Consider the following 18064-nt stretch of genomic DNA (forward strand, 5'->3'; position numbering starts at 1 on the left):
GAATGAAAACTGCCCACCATGGTTCCATCACCGGGCAAGGGTGATGACTTGCTAGGGCCTTTCTTAAAGGCACATCATTCTGCTTTGGGGAAATGTCCCTGTCCAAGTGGATGGCCCTCCCCTCCCCTCCAACATAGGGGCATCCCTGAGTGTGTTATTAACAAGAAAATAGAGGACGGGAAGTTGGGAGGGAAGCATAGTGGGAGATAGGAGAGTGAGTGGTAGAAATTTAAAATACATTGCTTAAATTTTGAATATTTTTAAGAACAAATAAGTATCATTTACAGAAGGATGAATGCAAACATTGGTAAGTTCTACACAAAGGGGATGATTTGTCCAAGGAAGACGGAAAGAGCTTGTCAGGGTTAACAGTAGTTCAGCCAAGTCGCTACGCTGGGCTACTTGTAGCTTTGCCTCCTTTATGACTTCCATCCTCCTCAAAAGACAAAAAAGAACAAAAAACCCAAAACTATTGTCCCTCACTTTCTCTGATATTCTTCTAGCAAGAATCCTAATAGCAGCTTTGCAATTAGAGCTAAATGTTAATTTCTCTCTAAAAATATAATTATTCTTATTAAATATTTGTAAGAAGCCTAGAATCTTGATAGGTGTATTTCCTGCATCTCTGAAAGATTTAAGAGAAGAGACTATTATCAAGCACAAACATGCCTCTAAATGCCTGCAAGGGTTCGGTTTTCTGTACTCCAAGATTTTGGAATGATTGCTTGTTCCCACTGTGTGCTCACCCCAGAGAATCTGTTTTACTAGCCTTGGAAGTGATGCTTGGGAAATGAAGCACATCACTCATCACTCTTTTGCTGCCTCCTTCCTCGGTGCCGTACCCCACTTTCAAATGCTGTGGACGAGGGCAGCAAGAGCTCCTTTGCTGCCGTGTTTACCAGAGAGCTGGCAGGGGGTGTGTCAAGGCTACAGACATAAAACACTTACTAAAAACTACCTTTAGTAATTATTAACCATAAATCTTAATTAATTAAACTAATTATTTTAATTAATAAGGCACATGATTATTAACAGTGCTAAAATTAATGAAAGTATCAGCAACTTGAGAAACTTCAGATTGTAGGGTTTTTTAAACCCTACTTTTCTTTCTTTTTACTGAGGTCACCTAGGGACTTTACTTCTGCAAAAAGAATATATTTACGACTAGGCAGTAGATTTCTCGAACTAGGAATTTCAGATCCCAGATCAAATCACTGAATTACCAAAGGGCATCTTCCCGTCTGCCCCTCCCCCACTCACTCACTAAGTGTGCACATCCACACACTGACAGACAGGATTGTGGTAAGTACTGCAGAGAGTTTTGGTCTTACACAGGTACCCTAGTTATGGCCGAGAACTATGGGGTAGGCAGTTACAGACACTGAAATATTCAGGAGAAACTTCGTAGGATTCTGCAAGTCTATAGAAGATGTGCTTTTCTCCGTGGTAATAAGAAGTTGACATTACGTGTTACTATCCTCTAATTTCTGCTACTACACGCCTTGAAGTGAGGGCATGGTGTCAAGTATCATCTTGGTCTTGAAAGGACAGCCAAAGGTCTGCCTGGTCAAGGAGAGCTGTTTTGTTATCAGTGGCTTAGAATATGATATTGTTAAAATAATGATGCTCTCTAAACACTGCCTGTGCATGGGGTCAAGTGAGAAAACTCTACCAAATGAAGTTCTGTTGTAATAAATCTACTCCGATACTCAAATGTCGGTCAACTCACAGACTATTAAATAATAATATCTTACATTTGGTCAACACAGCATTATTCTTATATATGAGAAACCTTAAAATAAATATTTTTATCTGAAAACAAGCACAATTAACCATTTCTCACCATAATGTAAAAGGTGTCTATTAAAATGGCATAAGCAATAGGGTAATGCCCTCTGGCTCTAAGGCATAAGTGAGTTTTCTTTAAGAACGGTGATTAATTTTCAGATTTAACACTTTATAACTTTTAGAGCTTGGTGAGATTCCTTAAGAAATATTGATAACACCAGTAAAAACTGTTAACTTTTTTCTTATACATGATAATATCCCAAAACATTACTATTTCTACATGCATTCTCTAATAATGGACCTGGAAACCCATCCCCATGTTCTTGTCTTTGGCTCGGTGCAGGGGCTGTTGTGAGATCCACATCCTTTGCTTGCACTCAGCCCTGAGATGCTCACAGAGGATCCTAGCCTGGGCCTCACTGTAAGCGGAACTCAAGCCCAGGTAGAAACTCCCTCTCCCACCTTGGCAGGTTGCATCTCCGGCTTGTTACCTTGTTCATCACTTTCCTTCGCAGGAACCTCTGCAGCAGTCCTTGAATGGGCTCACAATCCCACCGCAGCTGCACCCAGCGGAAGTGCTGCTGGACCAGCAGGTCAGAACCCTGGAGACAGGCCTTGCCAAGGGTTCCCACCAGAAAGCAGTTCTCGTGGAAGTAATAGCATTCGGATGTTCCGTTTCCTAAAAGAAGCCAAGCCATAATTCAGCCTCAGCTATTTATGCTTGGTGCCAGTGCAAATCAAGAACACAAGGAAGGGATATAACTTGTATTTTGAGGACAGAAAGATTGGAGGCACATCAAGACGTGTAAGCATAAGGAATAACTTAGCAACCTGGGAATCCCCGCTGTTTGGGTTAGACACCCACTCATCTCAGAACAACGTGCCGAGCAACCTAGAACCTGAACCTGCCTTGAGCGATATACCTGCTTTAAATAATGGAACTAACTTACTCTCCTTAGCAAGACCCTTGATAAGTCTCTTTTTCTATCCAAACCCATCCTGAAACACCACCCGAGAACTATGAGCAAAGCCAGCTTCAGCCTAGGAGGGTTAGATGAGCAAAGCCAGCTTCAGCCTAGGAGGGTTAGGGGTGCTTGCACAGGACGTTAAAATCATGTCAGGTGAACTTTTAGGGAGAATCCACTATTTACTCTCTTATACATACCTATGCATAATTGGACCTCTTACTAAAATCAGATGCATTGTGGAAAGGGGGCATGCAGAATGAGAAAAGGCTTATATACTCCAAATCTTCTCATCAAAGCAGACCACTACCCACGCTACACCCCTTGGCAACCAAGTTCATACTTCTCTTGGGCTTCATAAAAAGAAGCCTAAAAAAAAAAATCAGGACCCGTGTGCTTCACTCTGGCCCAGCAGGAATCCTGAAGATGTATCCTTTCTAATCTACACTATTGGTTCCAAGTAAAGCTTCCCCACCACTCTGTGAGTCCTGTGAGCTTCTGTTCCATTCCCGAATAAAACACTAAGAACCTTGCAAGGAAGCTTAGGCCCAACCAGGGGCGATGATGCCACACCTGGCTTGTTTGCGAGCTCGCCCCACCTTTTACCTTTTTGGAAAGTGCATGGGCTTTCAGTGCTGCGGTTTTCCAAAGGTGCCAAGAAGTCTCCCAATAACTCGGATAGTGAAGAGTTTTCCAAATTCTCTAAGATGATGATTATCTTCTTCTTAATAGGAGACTGTTTCACTGGGATCAGACAAGCTACGGTCAGAAGCACAATTAGAGGTTAATACCTTTGCAAAGCCTACGCAAACTGTCACAAGACGCAAACCTAAGAAGACAGTGTTCACAGAAAATGTCGTGGGGGTGGGCATGCTCTGAAAATACCGGAGGTTCACAGCTGCAGGTCCAGGAACTTGTACAGCATTATTCAACACAGCTGGAAATGAATACAACATGCCACCCCTCATACATAGCAAACCCTGGGCATCCACCCACCACCACTAGCAAGGGCTCGGGCAAATAAAAGTTGTCATTCCCACACTAGAAATGACAACTCTGAGAACACAGGAAGCTGTCACAATTGATGCATTGTCAAGTCACCAAGGACTATATACAATATGATTTCATCTCATATAAAATTTGAAAAATGTTTAATCTGTGGATTTATAAGCAGGAAACAAGACCATAAAAACACATTTAGAGCATGAGGTGGGGCTCTACAGTAAAATGCTTTCTTGGTGAACGGGAGGCCCTTGATTCGTTCCTTAACACTCCAAAAGTACTAAAAAATTATTTTACAAATGATAGAGATGTGGCTGCAAGCAAGGCTTTGTGAGCAAGAGGAGGCATGGATGCACATACTGGAAGCTGAAGGTATTTAAATTCTCGGCTTGTTCAGTGGCTAAATGGTTAATTTAGTCAAAATTACTGTTTGATCTTTATCTTTATGTGGTGTTTTGTGTATGTTTCATAATATCAAAGGTGAAAAGCGTTAAATGTCCTTTAAATCATGCATCCATAAGATGTTCATAGCCTAAATAGGCAAGGCTTTGGAGAAGTAAGCATGTCTTAGCCCTCAGAAGTGATCAGATTAAGGTTTCAGAAACAGTTGAGGAGGGAGTCAAATCCAGCGTCTCCATTCTTAGCCTTCCTCCCACTCAGGATGAGCAGAGATGACTACATATAAACCCAAACAGAAAGATAGGAGCTCAGTGAGAACTTACTACTAACAGGGAGCAAAGAAGCTGGCATACAAAACCTACTCAACACAAAGTCTGGTGACTACCATGTCATTTCTGTTTTAGTAAAAATATAAAAACAGCAATTCCTAAATGACAGTTAATAAGAAATGACTGCATTTAACTTCTTAGAAAACTTCAGAAGTTTTGGTCCTAGTCAATTAACCTTCAGTGAGGAACAACCAATTGAAAGCACTTGTGGAACATTCTACTTGTCGTGAACACTCATGGGAGAAACTTCTATATTTTCTTCTTATCACTATAGCTACAATGGATTTTCATTCTCAAAAGAATCCCCGAACAAAGTAATTGAACCTCTTCAGCTAAACATCTTTAAAAACTAAGCTAGAAATAAGAGCCATCTCTCAATTTCCTTGCACTAGGGGCTGGGCATCACAGTATCATCTGATGTGATCTTCTATATGGCAGTCTGGTAACAACAACTTATGCTTCTCAAGATTCAAACGTTATCTCAAAAATACATATATGTGACCAGCACTAGGGGCCCAGGCAGTTTGAAGAGAGTCAGGGCTACATAGTGAGAGCCTTTCTTAAATAAATAATTATAATATATGCACACATACGCGTGTGTATACTATAGAAGTATAAGAAATTATAATTGGACTGGGTGGCACACACCTTTAATTCCAGCATCAGGAAGGCAGAGGTAAGCAGATCTTTGTAAGTGCGAGGCCAGCCTGGTCTATAGAGCAAGTTCCAGGACAGCCAAGGATAGACAGTGAAACCCTGTCCTGAAAAGAAAAAGAAAGGAAGGAAGGAAGGAAGGAAGGAAGGAAGGAAGGAAGGAAGGAAGGAAGGAAGAAAACTTATAGTTGGTTAAAATAGTAGCAATAAATAGACCTCTTCTATTTAGTAATAAAAAACAAAAGACCACACCTATCTATCCAATGGTTTATATTTCTTTTCCTGTAATGTAGGTCTGAGGAAGTCCAGATTTCCTCTGATTTGTGTTAGGTGTAAGGCTTTGTCAAAGGGCTCTGATGCTGCTGTGCCAGCCAGCATGTACAAGAAAACTTAACTGCATTTCAACAAATGTTTATCCAAGTGTTTCCTTGTGACGGGTGCTACAGGCTCAATGGTTATATCTTGGGGAAGTGGAAGAAGGAAGCCATTCTGGATGAGGGCTAGTGTGAGGAGTGGCATTTTAACAGCAGACAGATACGAGAAAGCTATCTACCTTTAAGAAAAGGTGGACATAGGGGCTGGAGAGATGGCTCAGAGGTTAAGAGCATTGCCTGCTCTTCCAAAGGTCCTGAGTTCAATTCCCGGCAACCACATGGTGGCTCACAACCATCTGTAATGAGGTCTGGTGCCCTTTTCTGGCCTGCAGTCATACACACAGACAGGATATTGTATACATAATAAATAAATATTAAAAAAAGAGAAATGGTGGACATAGAATTCCGTTGGCTGGTTACACTTTAGTCTCAGAAGGGACTGGTGTATTGAATCAAAACTGAGAGAGAAGTGTCTGGGTGGGGAATTCAGAGCGAATGGCTTCACACTAATTCAATGGGCTTAAGCAGACACCTCACCTCTGTGGCGAGCAACCACAGAGCATAGCTGCTCTGCAGTCTCATGGTCCAATCACCTGGGCTCCACCCCCTGCATTACCAGTGATTTTGATGAATCTCTATTCAGATGTACTGGACGCTGGCACTTCCTAAACGTTCTCTGTGACAAGAAGGTCCTGCCAGGGACCTTAGATCTGCTGCACTGCCCACCAGGGACAGAAATGAGCTGTGGAAGACAGAGAATGTGTTGTGAGGGAATTCATCAGCACTGCTGATGATTAGTGAAAATGTTTGAGATTAGGGATAAAGAAATGTTTCAGGATAGGGCTAAAGAGGATTTGACTCCTGCTCTGGGGTCTCATTCAGTGTAAGGAGAGTTGCAAGAAAGAAACAAAGAGAAAAGAAACAAGATCTCTAACTGCTGTGCTGAAGGCAAAGGAAGAGGCCTCTACCAAGGCTCATAAAAGTAGAAGGGCATTAGGAGATAAAACAGTAAGTCTGCCTTCCACGTTCAGAGATGGGCAGAGAGAAAATGCAAAAGACAGCTTTGCATTTCCCTCCAAAGAAGAGACAGTATAGTTAATAGAGGAAGTGAGCACACGGCCACCACTGTACCAGGAAAGCCAATAAGATGATGGGGTGTAAGGCCTGATGTTTCCGAACTGAGGAGCAGCAGCCATGGAAGAGAGATAAAGAGGGAGTTAGGAGGTGGAATCACAATGACAATAAAGTAAACTGAACTTGTAGATGTTCAAGGGTACAGGAAGAACTCACAGGGTTCAATTTCTTGATCCACTGGGAGAGATTGCATTGCTGACTTAATTTACAGTGGACTCTCAGAATTAAGGGTGAGTGTTGCTGTTCATAGGTATCTCCCTCATCAGCCCATCTTGGTCTGTCATGAGGTCCCATCAAGGTGGTGATGGTACCCTTGGTGAAAAGTGTCTTTAACATTGCTGGCCGCCTAGCCCGTCTTCTCTCTGTGACCACTTTCCTTCATCCATCTCTTTGTGATCCCTTTCCTTCGTCCAGTGTGTGACAAGTTGGTTTCTTAGAGAAACAGCACGTACCTAGCTCAGATCACTTAGCGCAGCTGCATATCTAAATGTTCATGAATCTCGGAAGAGAGTGAGAACTCATTACCAAAGCTTGAGTTTGAAGGTGTTTCAGCCTGGCAGATTTCTAGAGACAAAAATGAAAGCCACTCACGCACTTTATTTCTGGCTGTGGACTCCTTTTATCCCGGAGCTTGAAATCCGACCCTTTGAGACCCCTGCGCTCTATGCTACTTCAAAGCTCATTTCTGAAACTATTCTTTATACCTTCCGAACGGAGACTGCCCTGGCCCCATTCCTCTCCTGTAGAGACTGGCAATCTTAATTGGATACTGGGGTTCAGATCTAAGCCTCTTCTCGGGATAACTTTCAATTAAAATCCTACATGGTTATTTCAACAGCAGCACTGCTTCGTCTGAAAATAGCATACCACAATTGTCGCTAAACCCCAAGTTTATAATCACCCCTTTGGGGACTGAAAATAACCCCTTTTGTACATGGCCTACTCCAGTCCCTATAGGGAGAATGCTCTGGTGTGACAAAGTGGGAACTGACTGCAGGCAAGGCCTTTAAAGAGTCTCTGGTGATGCAGGGCCCAATGAGTAGATTCATTTACAGAGACTTTGATTAGCATATTCATCTACCATTACTACAGTAATATCATTCAGTTTTTTACTTCTAAACAGGAGAGTTCTCCAAGGAATTCAAAGTGTTATTTGAAAATACTGATCTAGCCTTTAAGTTTTTCTTTGTTCTCCACATTGTGTCACATAGAATTTGTCTCGATGACCCTGCTTCCTCGAGGGACCTGAGCCAGCGGCACTAGGTATTCACACCCTCCTAGCAAACAACAGATTCATGGGATGTGACTCTCCCGAAAGGTAAAACGAGAAGGAAAATGTCATCGTGAACGACACGACACAAGTGATTTATGCGACTCCCCAAGGCCCTTCATGCTTCCTGGAGCTCTTTTGTTCTTACTCCTTTCTTCACTGGCTCCATTTTATTCTCCAGGTAAGTTTTGGATTCTTAAAGCTAAGTTTAGTCAGCTTCTGCCCCTCTTGCTTCTTCTGCTCTTTTATTCATTCTTTGTGGCCGCCTTTACATTTTACCTCTTAGACACGTGGACAAGAATAAATACATGCATAGCTTGCTGGAAGATAAAACTCCCCATTCCAATGCAGGTCAAATCCAAGGGTTTTATCTAAGGTTAAGACGCACTGGCACACAGAACATCTGTGAGAAATCAGTGTGTGCCTCTACAATGCCATCTGATCACTTGCACTTCTTGATAAAAAGGGAACAGTGCAGTTGACAGACAAGCCTTATACCCCGTTATTCTGAAAGCTAGGGTACAACAGGCTAGGGAGCCTTTTTAGCTGTATAGATCAACCTTCCCTTCCCCTGAGGCCTTCTATCAGCGCCCCCCCCCCCACCAAAAGATTCTTCCTGGATATCTTTTTCTGCATAAAAAAAAGCACAGACACCCATAGGCTCATAAACCCTTGGGGCTCACTGGATATGCCTTGCACTGCTCAGAAGTCATGGTAGCCTCACCTACTCCACTGAGGTGCAGTCCACACCCCTCCTTACTGGCCATTAGTCAAACGCAGTGGGTCCTATCGAAAGAATGAGCAGGGGGAAGGGAGTTGTAAGCATCCAGAGAAGTAGGCATAAGATGACAAGCCAGACACAATGTTCTTGCCATAGCATTCTAAGAATTTCAATTTCTATTCTTGAGTCTTTAGAGTGTAATACCAGGAAAAACTTATGAAAGATTTTGTCTCCTAGAGTGATCCTCCGAAACTCAATGAGGAGGACGTGGTGAAGCAGCAAAGAAAATGAGGAGAGCTGATGAGGCCTCAGAGCCACTTGAGCAAGAGATGATGCGGCAGGGAAGGGGCATAGGGAACAGCAGCAGCGGTAGCAGGAGCAGATTTGGCAGAACTTAAAGCCAGGAGAGAAAGGCCACCAAGGGACCCAAAGCACTCGTGCTGCTGACAGTCACTGTAGTCAAGGGTGCAGCGGACAAACAACACCATTTTCATCTTCAGTTTGCTTTTAAAAATTGGAGGAAATGGCTGATTCTTACAGATCTCTAAGCCAAATACAGAATTGCCTTCTGTATTCAGAAACGACCCAACCTTTCCTACTCTTCCCTCTTTGAATTTAGAGTAAAGATTTCGCTCTCTCCTTATTTACTTACTCAAGTATATTGTTCCAAGTCTTCCCTTTGGGCCTGTGGCATAGCTCTTACCTAGCATCACAAGGTGACATGGGGAAGCCCTCCAGGGGCCGCTGAGTGTTCAGACAAAGGGCCTCTTGGAAGAAGCTGCCAAGCCCTAGTTCTGTAGTGCTGGGCTGGTCCCTTTCGCATCTCCCATGCCTTACTCACTGCTTCCCAACTTTCTTAACTGTCTACATCTACAGCAGAGTTCAGTCTGTACTTGACTGTCTACCCAGACAGCGTGAGAATAAAACATGTTATATTCTTAACCTTGAGAGGACACAATCCTGAAAGCTGAAAAATGGTAGGGGGACTTTGGTTAAATAAAGAGAAAAATGGCCACTTAACGTAGGGACATTTTTCAAGAATCATGGTTGTGACTGGTGAAGGCCCAGCTCCAGCCAGACCACTTGGGTGTCAGGGAGGCCTTGTCTATGTTCTTGCTGTGGCATCCCTGGGTAGAACCCACAGCATCATCTCAAATGCTTTCAAGATTACTAAGCAGGGACACTGAGTGATCTGTCACAGAGCTGTCAGTTACAAAGACAATTTTAGTATAGGGCATGCAAGAGTGGAAACTAACAAATGTTATCTATGATTGAAATAGTATGTAAGAAAATAGAGTTCTGCATCTATTTCCCGGTTTCTGGTGCAGCAGACCGACACTAAGATTCTAGGAGACTTTCCTACTTCCAAAGGGTGCTTCGAGGCTGGAAGAAGCCTTAGTTGGTCTCCAAATTTTTTTTTTAACTTTATTTCATGACTTAAAAATTGAAGGTGGTTTCTGTCCTCCTAAGCTTGGTCTATAGTTGAGTTCTGAGCCATGCAGTAACACCATTCATAACAGCTCCAAAGACAAGGAAGAGCCCTCTCTATTCATAAGCACAATGCCCCAACTTCTCCTCTCTGAATCTTACAATTTCTCCCCCAGTAATGCCTGTGGCTAGACTGTCTTGGCACCGAGGTTGAGCCCCTTTCAGCTTTGTGTCCCAGCTGTGCCGTGCAGGGTTATGTTGACCTCATCTGTGGTGAACTTGGGGTGTCAAGCTGTGAAAGGCCTCATGAATAATTCACCTTAAATGTTTACATGTAGTTCTGCTACCCTATTTGTGGGAACAAATACAAGGAGAACTACTTGCAGAACACTGTTGTAGAGATTCTATGAGTTAATTGGTGTGTGTAATGTATTTAAAAAATGCTAATCAATGGCACACAAATGGTCAGACAGAAGTTTACTCCATGTATGAGGATGATGAATACATCATTGCTGGAAATGTGTGAATGGCAAAGTTTACTACACATCAATCTCTTTTGCTGTATCACCTTGCAGAAGCAATTCTAGGTGATACCAAAATGCAATATGCAATCCTACTAAGGGGAGCTGCTTCCATTACCTCTTCTCTTGCTATACTACTGTAGACAGCCAAATCATATGTTAGAAAAACCAGTGGTTTATAAAAATATAGAAGAAAACTCAAGATGACCAATTAGCACAGTGGCATTGACAGAAATACTGTTTAATTGTTCACTCAGGCTTCCAATTTTCATGTCAATTTTTAGTTTCATCAACAGGAAGAAAGGAAAAAGCAGCACGACTATAAAGATTTCCCCGGAATGGCTCAGCAAAGATCACGCCAGTTCTCTGCAAGGCCTTACCGCTACTGATGAACACGTCTACTAGCTGTTCCTTGGAGAAGCCCGGATCCACCTCAGCTCTCACTATTTCACAGGGGAATCCTGCAGCCATCTGTCTGTGCTGTGATGACAAAGCAGGGACATCAACTCCATATTCGTCCCAGTCTTCAAAGGAAATGAAATGGTGTGAAAATACACAATACCTTCATGCAGAGGGCAAGCTGGTGTGCTATGTAGTCTTGCAAACTTCCTTCCGGGCCATGGAAAATGACATTGTGATATTGCTCAACCTGTTACAAACCAAGAAGAAGCCCAGGTGAAGATGCTAGTTTGACAAGGGAAAAAGTGGTACCCAAAGATAGAATTCCCAGTAATCCTTAGGCATCCAAAAGAATAAAGCTATTTAAGTTTAGCAGTATTTCCTAGGCATGTGAAGTCTTTTAAAACTTGAACTGTGCCTCCCCTCCCTAGGAAACTAGGACACGCTCATAGAAGCTACACAATATAGTCAGGGTAGGGGGATGCACCTGCAAGGTGTCACACTACAGGCTAAAAAGGTCATTCTTCAGAGTCCCCTTATTGTCAAGCTTGGGACTGGGTGCTACAATACGAAAGACAATGTTTCTGCTAGCCATGGGTAAATTTTCTCTGAAGTTAAATATTATTCTGTATGGGTAAGCCTTTAGTAAGAACTTGCTAATGCTCACATAAGGCACGATGGTGTCTGTAACTGCCGAGGGGGTGGATGTAAGGATCTGAAAACCATAGGATGAACACAGCAGTGGCAAAGAGGATTTCTGTATATTGGTGACCAATCAAGCTAACGGCAGACAAGCATGCAAGGACCAAGACTAAGGCAGGGACTTCTCCAGAAACACGAGAGGCTATTCTAGGAAGTACAGCTGAGGTTCATTTTCGAGGCTAAGGTGTTACAGTACTGGAAGAATCCTGGAAATAGTTATAATCGAAGAATATTACTGAGGTATAATTGTTCTTACTTGTATTTATGACTAGAAATCCTGAAGAATGTATGGGATTGTGTTAAAAATGTTAATAAGATTTCTTTACCTATGATCTGTTTCTCTCCATCTTAAATAGAATCTACACAGATGGGTCTTTTTATCTATCTATCATCTATCTATCTATCTATCTATCTATCTCTATCTATCATCTATCTATCTATCATCTATCTATCTATCATCTATCTATCTATCTATCTATCTATCTATCTATCTATCTATCTATCATCTATCTATCTATCTATCATCTATCTATCTATCTATCTATCATCTATCTATCCTCTATCTATCATCTATCTATCTATCTATCTATCTATCTATCTATCTATCTATCATCTATCTATCTATGGCTCAGAAAATTTTTCTTCCATTATGTTTTTGATAATGCCTACTGGCTTCCTATATTTCCAAGGAACACCAGCAATACTTCTCCCTGTTCTTCATGATGACATCTCTCATTGGGTTCTATTGCTGTGCCTCTAACCTTCGGGTTGACTGGCTGAGAGCGCCTTGAGTGAATCTTCTACAACACTGGATATTCACTACCTCAGTTTTCCTCTTGGCCCTGGGTGCAGACTCACCACACTGGAGCATCCTCACTTACTTGTCTCATTCCTTACTTTGGCCAACTTCTTTCCAGTGCTGTTCATTACCATCCTCGGCCAGGTTTTACTAATTTTCTTGCACTGATTTCAATTTTTATCTCTTTGAATTCTGGAGAGCTGCCCGTATTTTTGGTCTGGTTTTCCTATGGCTAAGATCTTGCCCCCTCATATTCCTATGTAGAAATGCTAACTGGATCTAGTGTGAAAATTAGGAAGTAGTGATTTAAGAGGTGGGCTGGTTAATTTTATGTCAAAATTGAGACAAGCTAAAGTCATCTGAGAGGATGGAACTTCAGTTGAGAAAATTCCTCCGTAAGATCAGGCTATAGGCAACCCTGTAGGACATTTTCTTAACAGTTGAATAATTGTAGGTGGTACTACCCCTGGGATGGTGGTCTTGGGTTTTATAAGAAAGCAGACTGAACAAGTCACAATGAACACACCAGTAAGCAGCGTCCTCCATGGCCTCCACAGCAGCACCTGACTCCAGGTTCCTGCCCTGTTTGAGGTCTTGCCCTGACCTCCTCCACTGATGAGTGGTGTCATGAAGTGTAAGCAAAATAAACATTTCCTCCCAAACTTGTTTAGGTCATGGTGGCTCACACAGCAATAGTAACCTTAGTTAGGACACGAGGTATCAGTGCCAAGTTACAGAGCTAAACCCTTTGCTCCTCCTGCCATATTAGGACACAGTAAGAAGACACTACCTAGAACCAGGAAATTTTCAGCCCACTATATATGCTGGTGCCCTTATCTTGAACATTCTGGCCTCGAGAGTGTGACTACAAGTATCTGTTGTAAGCCACCTAGTCTATGACATTTGTCAAAGCAGCATATTCAGAATGATAGTATTCTGCTACAGAGATAGCACTAACATTCTATCATTGTTTACATGCTCTAAAACTACGGGGGAAATTATTACAAAAACAGGAAGTAGGTGCCATGACTGGATTCGCTTTGCTAGCTGAGGCCCCTTAGGCTCCTATCTGTAAGTTGCTAATTATAGGATCCAGCAATGACTGCAGGATCCGCTGCCCAACAAGACAGAGAAGCACACAGAGAAGGATGAACTACAGCTCATGCTGTTTGTCTCCAGCCGCACAGAAGTGCTCATGAGTAATGCACCTCTCAGGACTCAACACGGTCTCACCAATCTTCATCAGCTTCGTGTTCAGGTGTCTCTAAATTTCCTAACGGATGTGAAAGGATTCACACTGACATAGTAGAGAGACTTGCATGGTGCAGCAAAAGCTGAGCCTAGCTCCTCAGGTTTTCACTGGTGTCAATCTTGCAGTTGTTTTAATCACTGGGAACAGGAAACAGGGAACTGGGAACAAGAAAGGGGTGACAGTGTTTTCTGATTTCAGGGAGGCCTCAAAAGTGAGCCTAATACTCTAAAGGAAGCAAGGAAGTCTTGGATTCTTGCTAACAGAGTACTGTGGAATATTTATGTAAAGATGTGTTATATTTGTTTATGCTGCAACTAAGCCAAGGTGTGTTATGCTTTACATATAGAGACTCTTGTTCATGCTGCTTTTGTTTATGTAAAGATGTGTTGCATTTTTTTTTCGCCTTGCCTACCTAAAGCACCTGATTGGTTTAATAAAAAGCTGAATGGCCAATAGCTAGGCAGAGAAAGGATAGGCGGGTCTAGCAGACAGAGATAATATGTAGGACGAGAAATCTAGGCTGAAAAAAATGAACAAGAGGAGAGAGGGCAAGAAGAGGGAGGAGAGAGATATATTCAGGGCAGAAACCAAATAGACACAAGAAGCAGTAAAAGTAAGATATACAGAAGGAAAGAAAAGGAAAAAACCCTGAGGAAAAGGTAGATGGAGAGAAATAGGTTAATTTAAGTTAAGAGAGCTAACCAGAAGTGAGCCTAAGCTAGGCCAAGCATTCATAACTAATAAGAAGTCTCTGTGTCATCATTTGAGAACTGATTGGTGACCCAAAAGAAAGAGAAAACCTGGCACAATAGAGACCTCAGTTCTGTTTTTCTGAGGTTTTATCACTTTTCAAAAATCACCTTAGTGGAAATCTGTGGACTAGAAATTACTAGCCAGGTGCAATTCTAAACCAGAACTCTCAGCTCTCCAAATTAATCCCAAAGCACTACGAATTGCTGGACAGAAATTCTTTCACAAGGAATGGATTGTTTCACACCAGTGAAATATAATACAGCTTTCCAGATTTACTGAACATTCTACCCCTGAGATTTTCAACTGGCCTTGGAATTTAATCTTGTTTTACTTCAGAAAACAAGAGTGTTCTATTCATTTTATCTCTCCTGTCAAGCTGTCTACACTTCCTGAAGGCTGATTCTAAAATCATAAAGCAGCAAAAGATCTAGCCTCAGAGATAAGCTATCTTCAACATCAACACCTCATCTGTTCTCACATACTCATTTCTAGGGAGCAAAGGACAGGAAGCAATTCAGAATTTATTGAAAGGGCCTTTAACTAGCAAAACACTCCTTATGTTTAAACTCGGTGATATCCCCATGTAGTACAATGGAAGATAAACAAACACGTTTACTATGTAGGTAATGAGAAAACAGACGCACAGAACTCCTAATTGTTTGTATTTTAACACATACATTTCAGTAATAATCTCTTCTCATTTCAGGTACTATCAATTCTTTTGCTGTTTTTTTTTCTTTAATCAAATAATGTATAGGCATACTGATTATCATTTACAATATTAAACAAACAATTAATTTTTGAAGAAAATTATAGTTAATTCATCGATATTGCTATCCATATGAAAAACTCGGTCTTAAAAAACTATTCATCCATTTTAGAGTTATCATCTCACATCTCTCCAAATGTCAGACTCTTAGGTATAATGTCAAGTTGTGGTACATGCTTCATGCTGCCAGCAGAGGGCTCTGCAGCTGGAAAGAGTGAGAAGTGAGCTAACACTGGGATGGCACTGGTGGGAAAAAGGTTTTTGTGCTGAAAGGAAATCTGTTCGAAAAATGAAATAAAATTCAACTTCTAAAACTATAGCCTGAGTCATGGTCAACAACATTATTCCGCTATGGTGTGGCACTTTTGCTTATTAGTAAAGGAATACTGGCCTCATTAACGTGATTGCTAGTAATCCGTTTTACTCTTGCATCTTCGGATCTTATTGGAGTAGCACATCACATGTCTATCAGGGGTTTGTGTGCACGTAGAGATTCTGGAAATGAGCAACCTGGATAATGGCCCATCCATTCTGTCATTCTCCCCTCTCTACAATGTTTCTCACAAGATCTGCGGTCTCCATAACTGTCTCTGTGCTGAGATGCGGCTTCAGATTTGTGGTATTTTACGGCAATAAAACCGCAACTTTTGTTTGGTGTTCCACTTGTCATAGACAGCCTGAGTAAGAGCTGCAGCCTAGAGACAGTTTCAGGCCAACTATGTTGAGACATTAAACACAAAAGAGAATGGAAAAACAACGGGACTTTACTGTGCCAATAAACAGGGATAGCTGTTACTTTAGCTAGGAATTTCAATTTGGCCTCTTCTGACATACAGTTTCAAAGGCATCGTTTGCTGTCGTATAGGCATGCATGGCGGTCACTGTCAACTTCATTCCCGAAACTTCCACTGAACTTTTCTCACCAGGCTCAGAATTCACCCCCAGGTATGTGTTGTGCAGATTTGAAATAGTGGACGTGTATATAATTTGATGAGAAAGATTAAAAACTAATATCAATAATTGGTAATACTTGAAATGTGAGAAGATCTACCAAAGGGGTTAGAATGTATGTAATGATCTAGAAGTCTGTACAAATGGCATTTGGGATGTTAAAGAGAAAAACAAAGCTGGATTCCTTTGCATTTTATGATTTGGGACCATTTTCTGGGATCCCTTTTTATAGAATAGATATAAAGACATAAAAGGAGCACAAGAGAAATTACAATTTATATAAGCAAAGTCACAGAGTATACATATTAGTGGACTGAAATTATAAAAGCCAGTATTTATTCATTAATGTCAAATAAAAAGCAGTTCTTGGTTTTCTGTTGTTGTTTTGTTTTTCTCTTTTGAAATAGAGTCTCACTTTGTAAACTAGGCTGCCCTTGAATTTACAGCAATCCTTTTGCCTTAGCTTTAGCTCTGCTGTGTTTACAAACCATCCTCCCCTGTCAGCTCACCGGTGTGTTTATCTAGTTAATGGAATAAAGTGTTGCAAAAATAAAGCTTAGTGTCTAGTTTTATGTCAACTCGACACACGTTAGAGTCATTTGAGAGGAGAGAAGCTCAATTAAGTAAATGCTTCCAAAAGATGGGGGCTGTTGGCATGTCTGTAGGGCATTTTCTTAATTAGCGATTCTTGAAGGAGTCCCATTGTGGGTGGGGCCATTCCTGAGCTGCTGGTCCTCTCGGGTTCTGAAGGAAAGCAGGCTGAACAGGCCAGTAAGCAACATTCCTGCATGGCCACTGCAGCAGCTCCTGCCTTCTGGCTCCTGCCCTCACTTTTGATGATGAACTATTATATGAAACTGAGTAAAATAAACCCTTTTCCTCACTAAATTGCTTTTGGTCGGTGTTTCATCACAGCAACAGTAGCCCTAACTAAGACATAAAAGCTATCAGGATATTTAAATTTGTCACAGTTTTATATGGGAACAATTCAGCCCTTGGTTAAAACCATGCTTCCTACAGAGATGTCGGGAGGGGGAAGGAGGAGGCTGTACTCGAAGCCTGCGGCTCATATTCCTAATACATATTCGGGGGTCCACACCCTCAGCTTTCTTTTAAGTACAGGAAAAAGCTGGAGCTCTTCCTCTTGGGCTCACTTGATGCTTTGCGAGAGGTGGGGGTGGGGTGGGGTGAGGGATGGGGGTGGGGACAAACAAAAGCAAGGAGAGAAAAGTGACCTCTGCTTAAGCCCGACCTGCCTGCTGTACAAGGTGGGCCCAGACTACGAGCCTAACTTTATCAATGTATGGCTTCACAAAAACATTCACTTATATCTAATGGAAGCAGCTTGCGCAAAGAGTTCAGTCAAACTATTTTTAACTAGTAGAGCTTCTATTATTGTCTTATCTATTCATATTCATTTCAGTAGACCCCACTCAGACCCGAGGTACTCAGGCACCTCCAGAATTTGGGTTCCATCAGTGCCTATGTGTATTACTTTGCCCTCTATGTGTATGGTTCAACCTCTCTTTGCCTTACTCATTTAAAATGAAGGTAACTATCAGTCTTGCAGGGATATTATGAATAAATAAAACTTGCCATTGTATCTACTTCTGTGAAGTGTGTAATGAATGCAACGTATATGCTTGGCTGTTTTCTCTCTATATCTACGGCTTTCCTTGATGATCACATTTCTCTTCCTCCTGTTAGTTTCGACAGGGAACCTGATCACACACAACAGGACACACTTGCCAGCTCAGTAGGGGCATGACCTAAAATTCTGGCAACACGAGGATATGGTGGGACGTTGTAGCTGTCATCTCGGCTGTTTCCCCTCCCCAGACCTCTCACCTGCTG

At 41.9% G+C, this 18064-nt stretch overlaps 1 protein-coding gene across 1 annotated transcript in view; it reads right to left on the bottom strand.

Moving 5' to 3' along the window:
* Cttnbp2 (cortactin binding protein 2) overlaps window positions 1-18064 on the bottom strand; it is a 147437-nt gene that overhangs the window by 19001 nt on the left and 110372 nt on the right. The window contains exons 13-16 of the mRNA XM_038320642.1: window positions 11148-11234; window positions 10966-11065; window positions 3360-3512; window positions 2280-2467 (exon numbers count right to left, since the gene is read on the bottom strand). Of these exons, the coding sequence (XP_038176570.1) occupies window positions 2280-2467; window positions 3360-3512; window positions 10966-11065; window positions 11148-11234 (528 nt within the window). The remainder of the gene's footprint in view (window positions 1-2279; window positions 2468-3359; window positions 3513-10965; window positions 11066-11147; window positions 11235-18064) is intronic.

Source organism: Arvicola amphibius, chromosome 2 (genome assembly GCF_903992535.2).
Source record: "Arvicola amphibius chromosome 2, mArvAmp1.2, whole genome shotgun sequence".
Taxonomy (NCBI): domain Eukaryota; kingdom Metazoa; phylum Chordata; class Mammalia; order Rodentia; family Cricetidae; genus Arvicola; species Arvicola amphibius.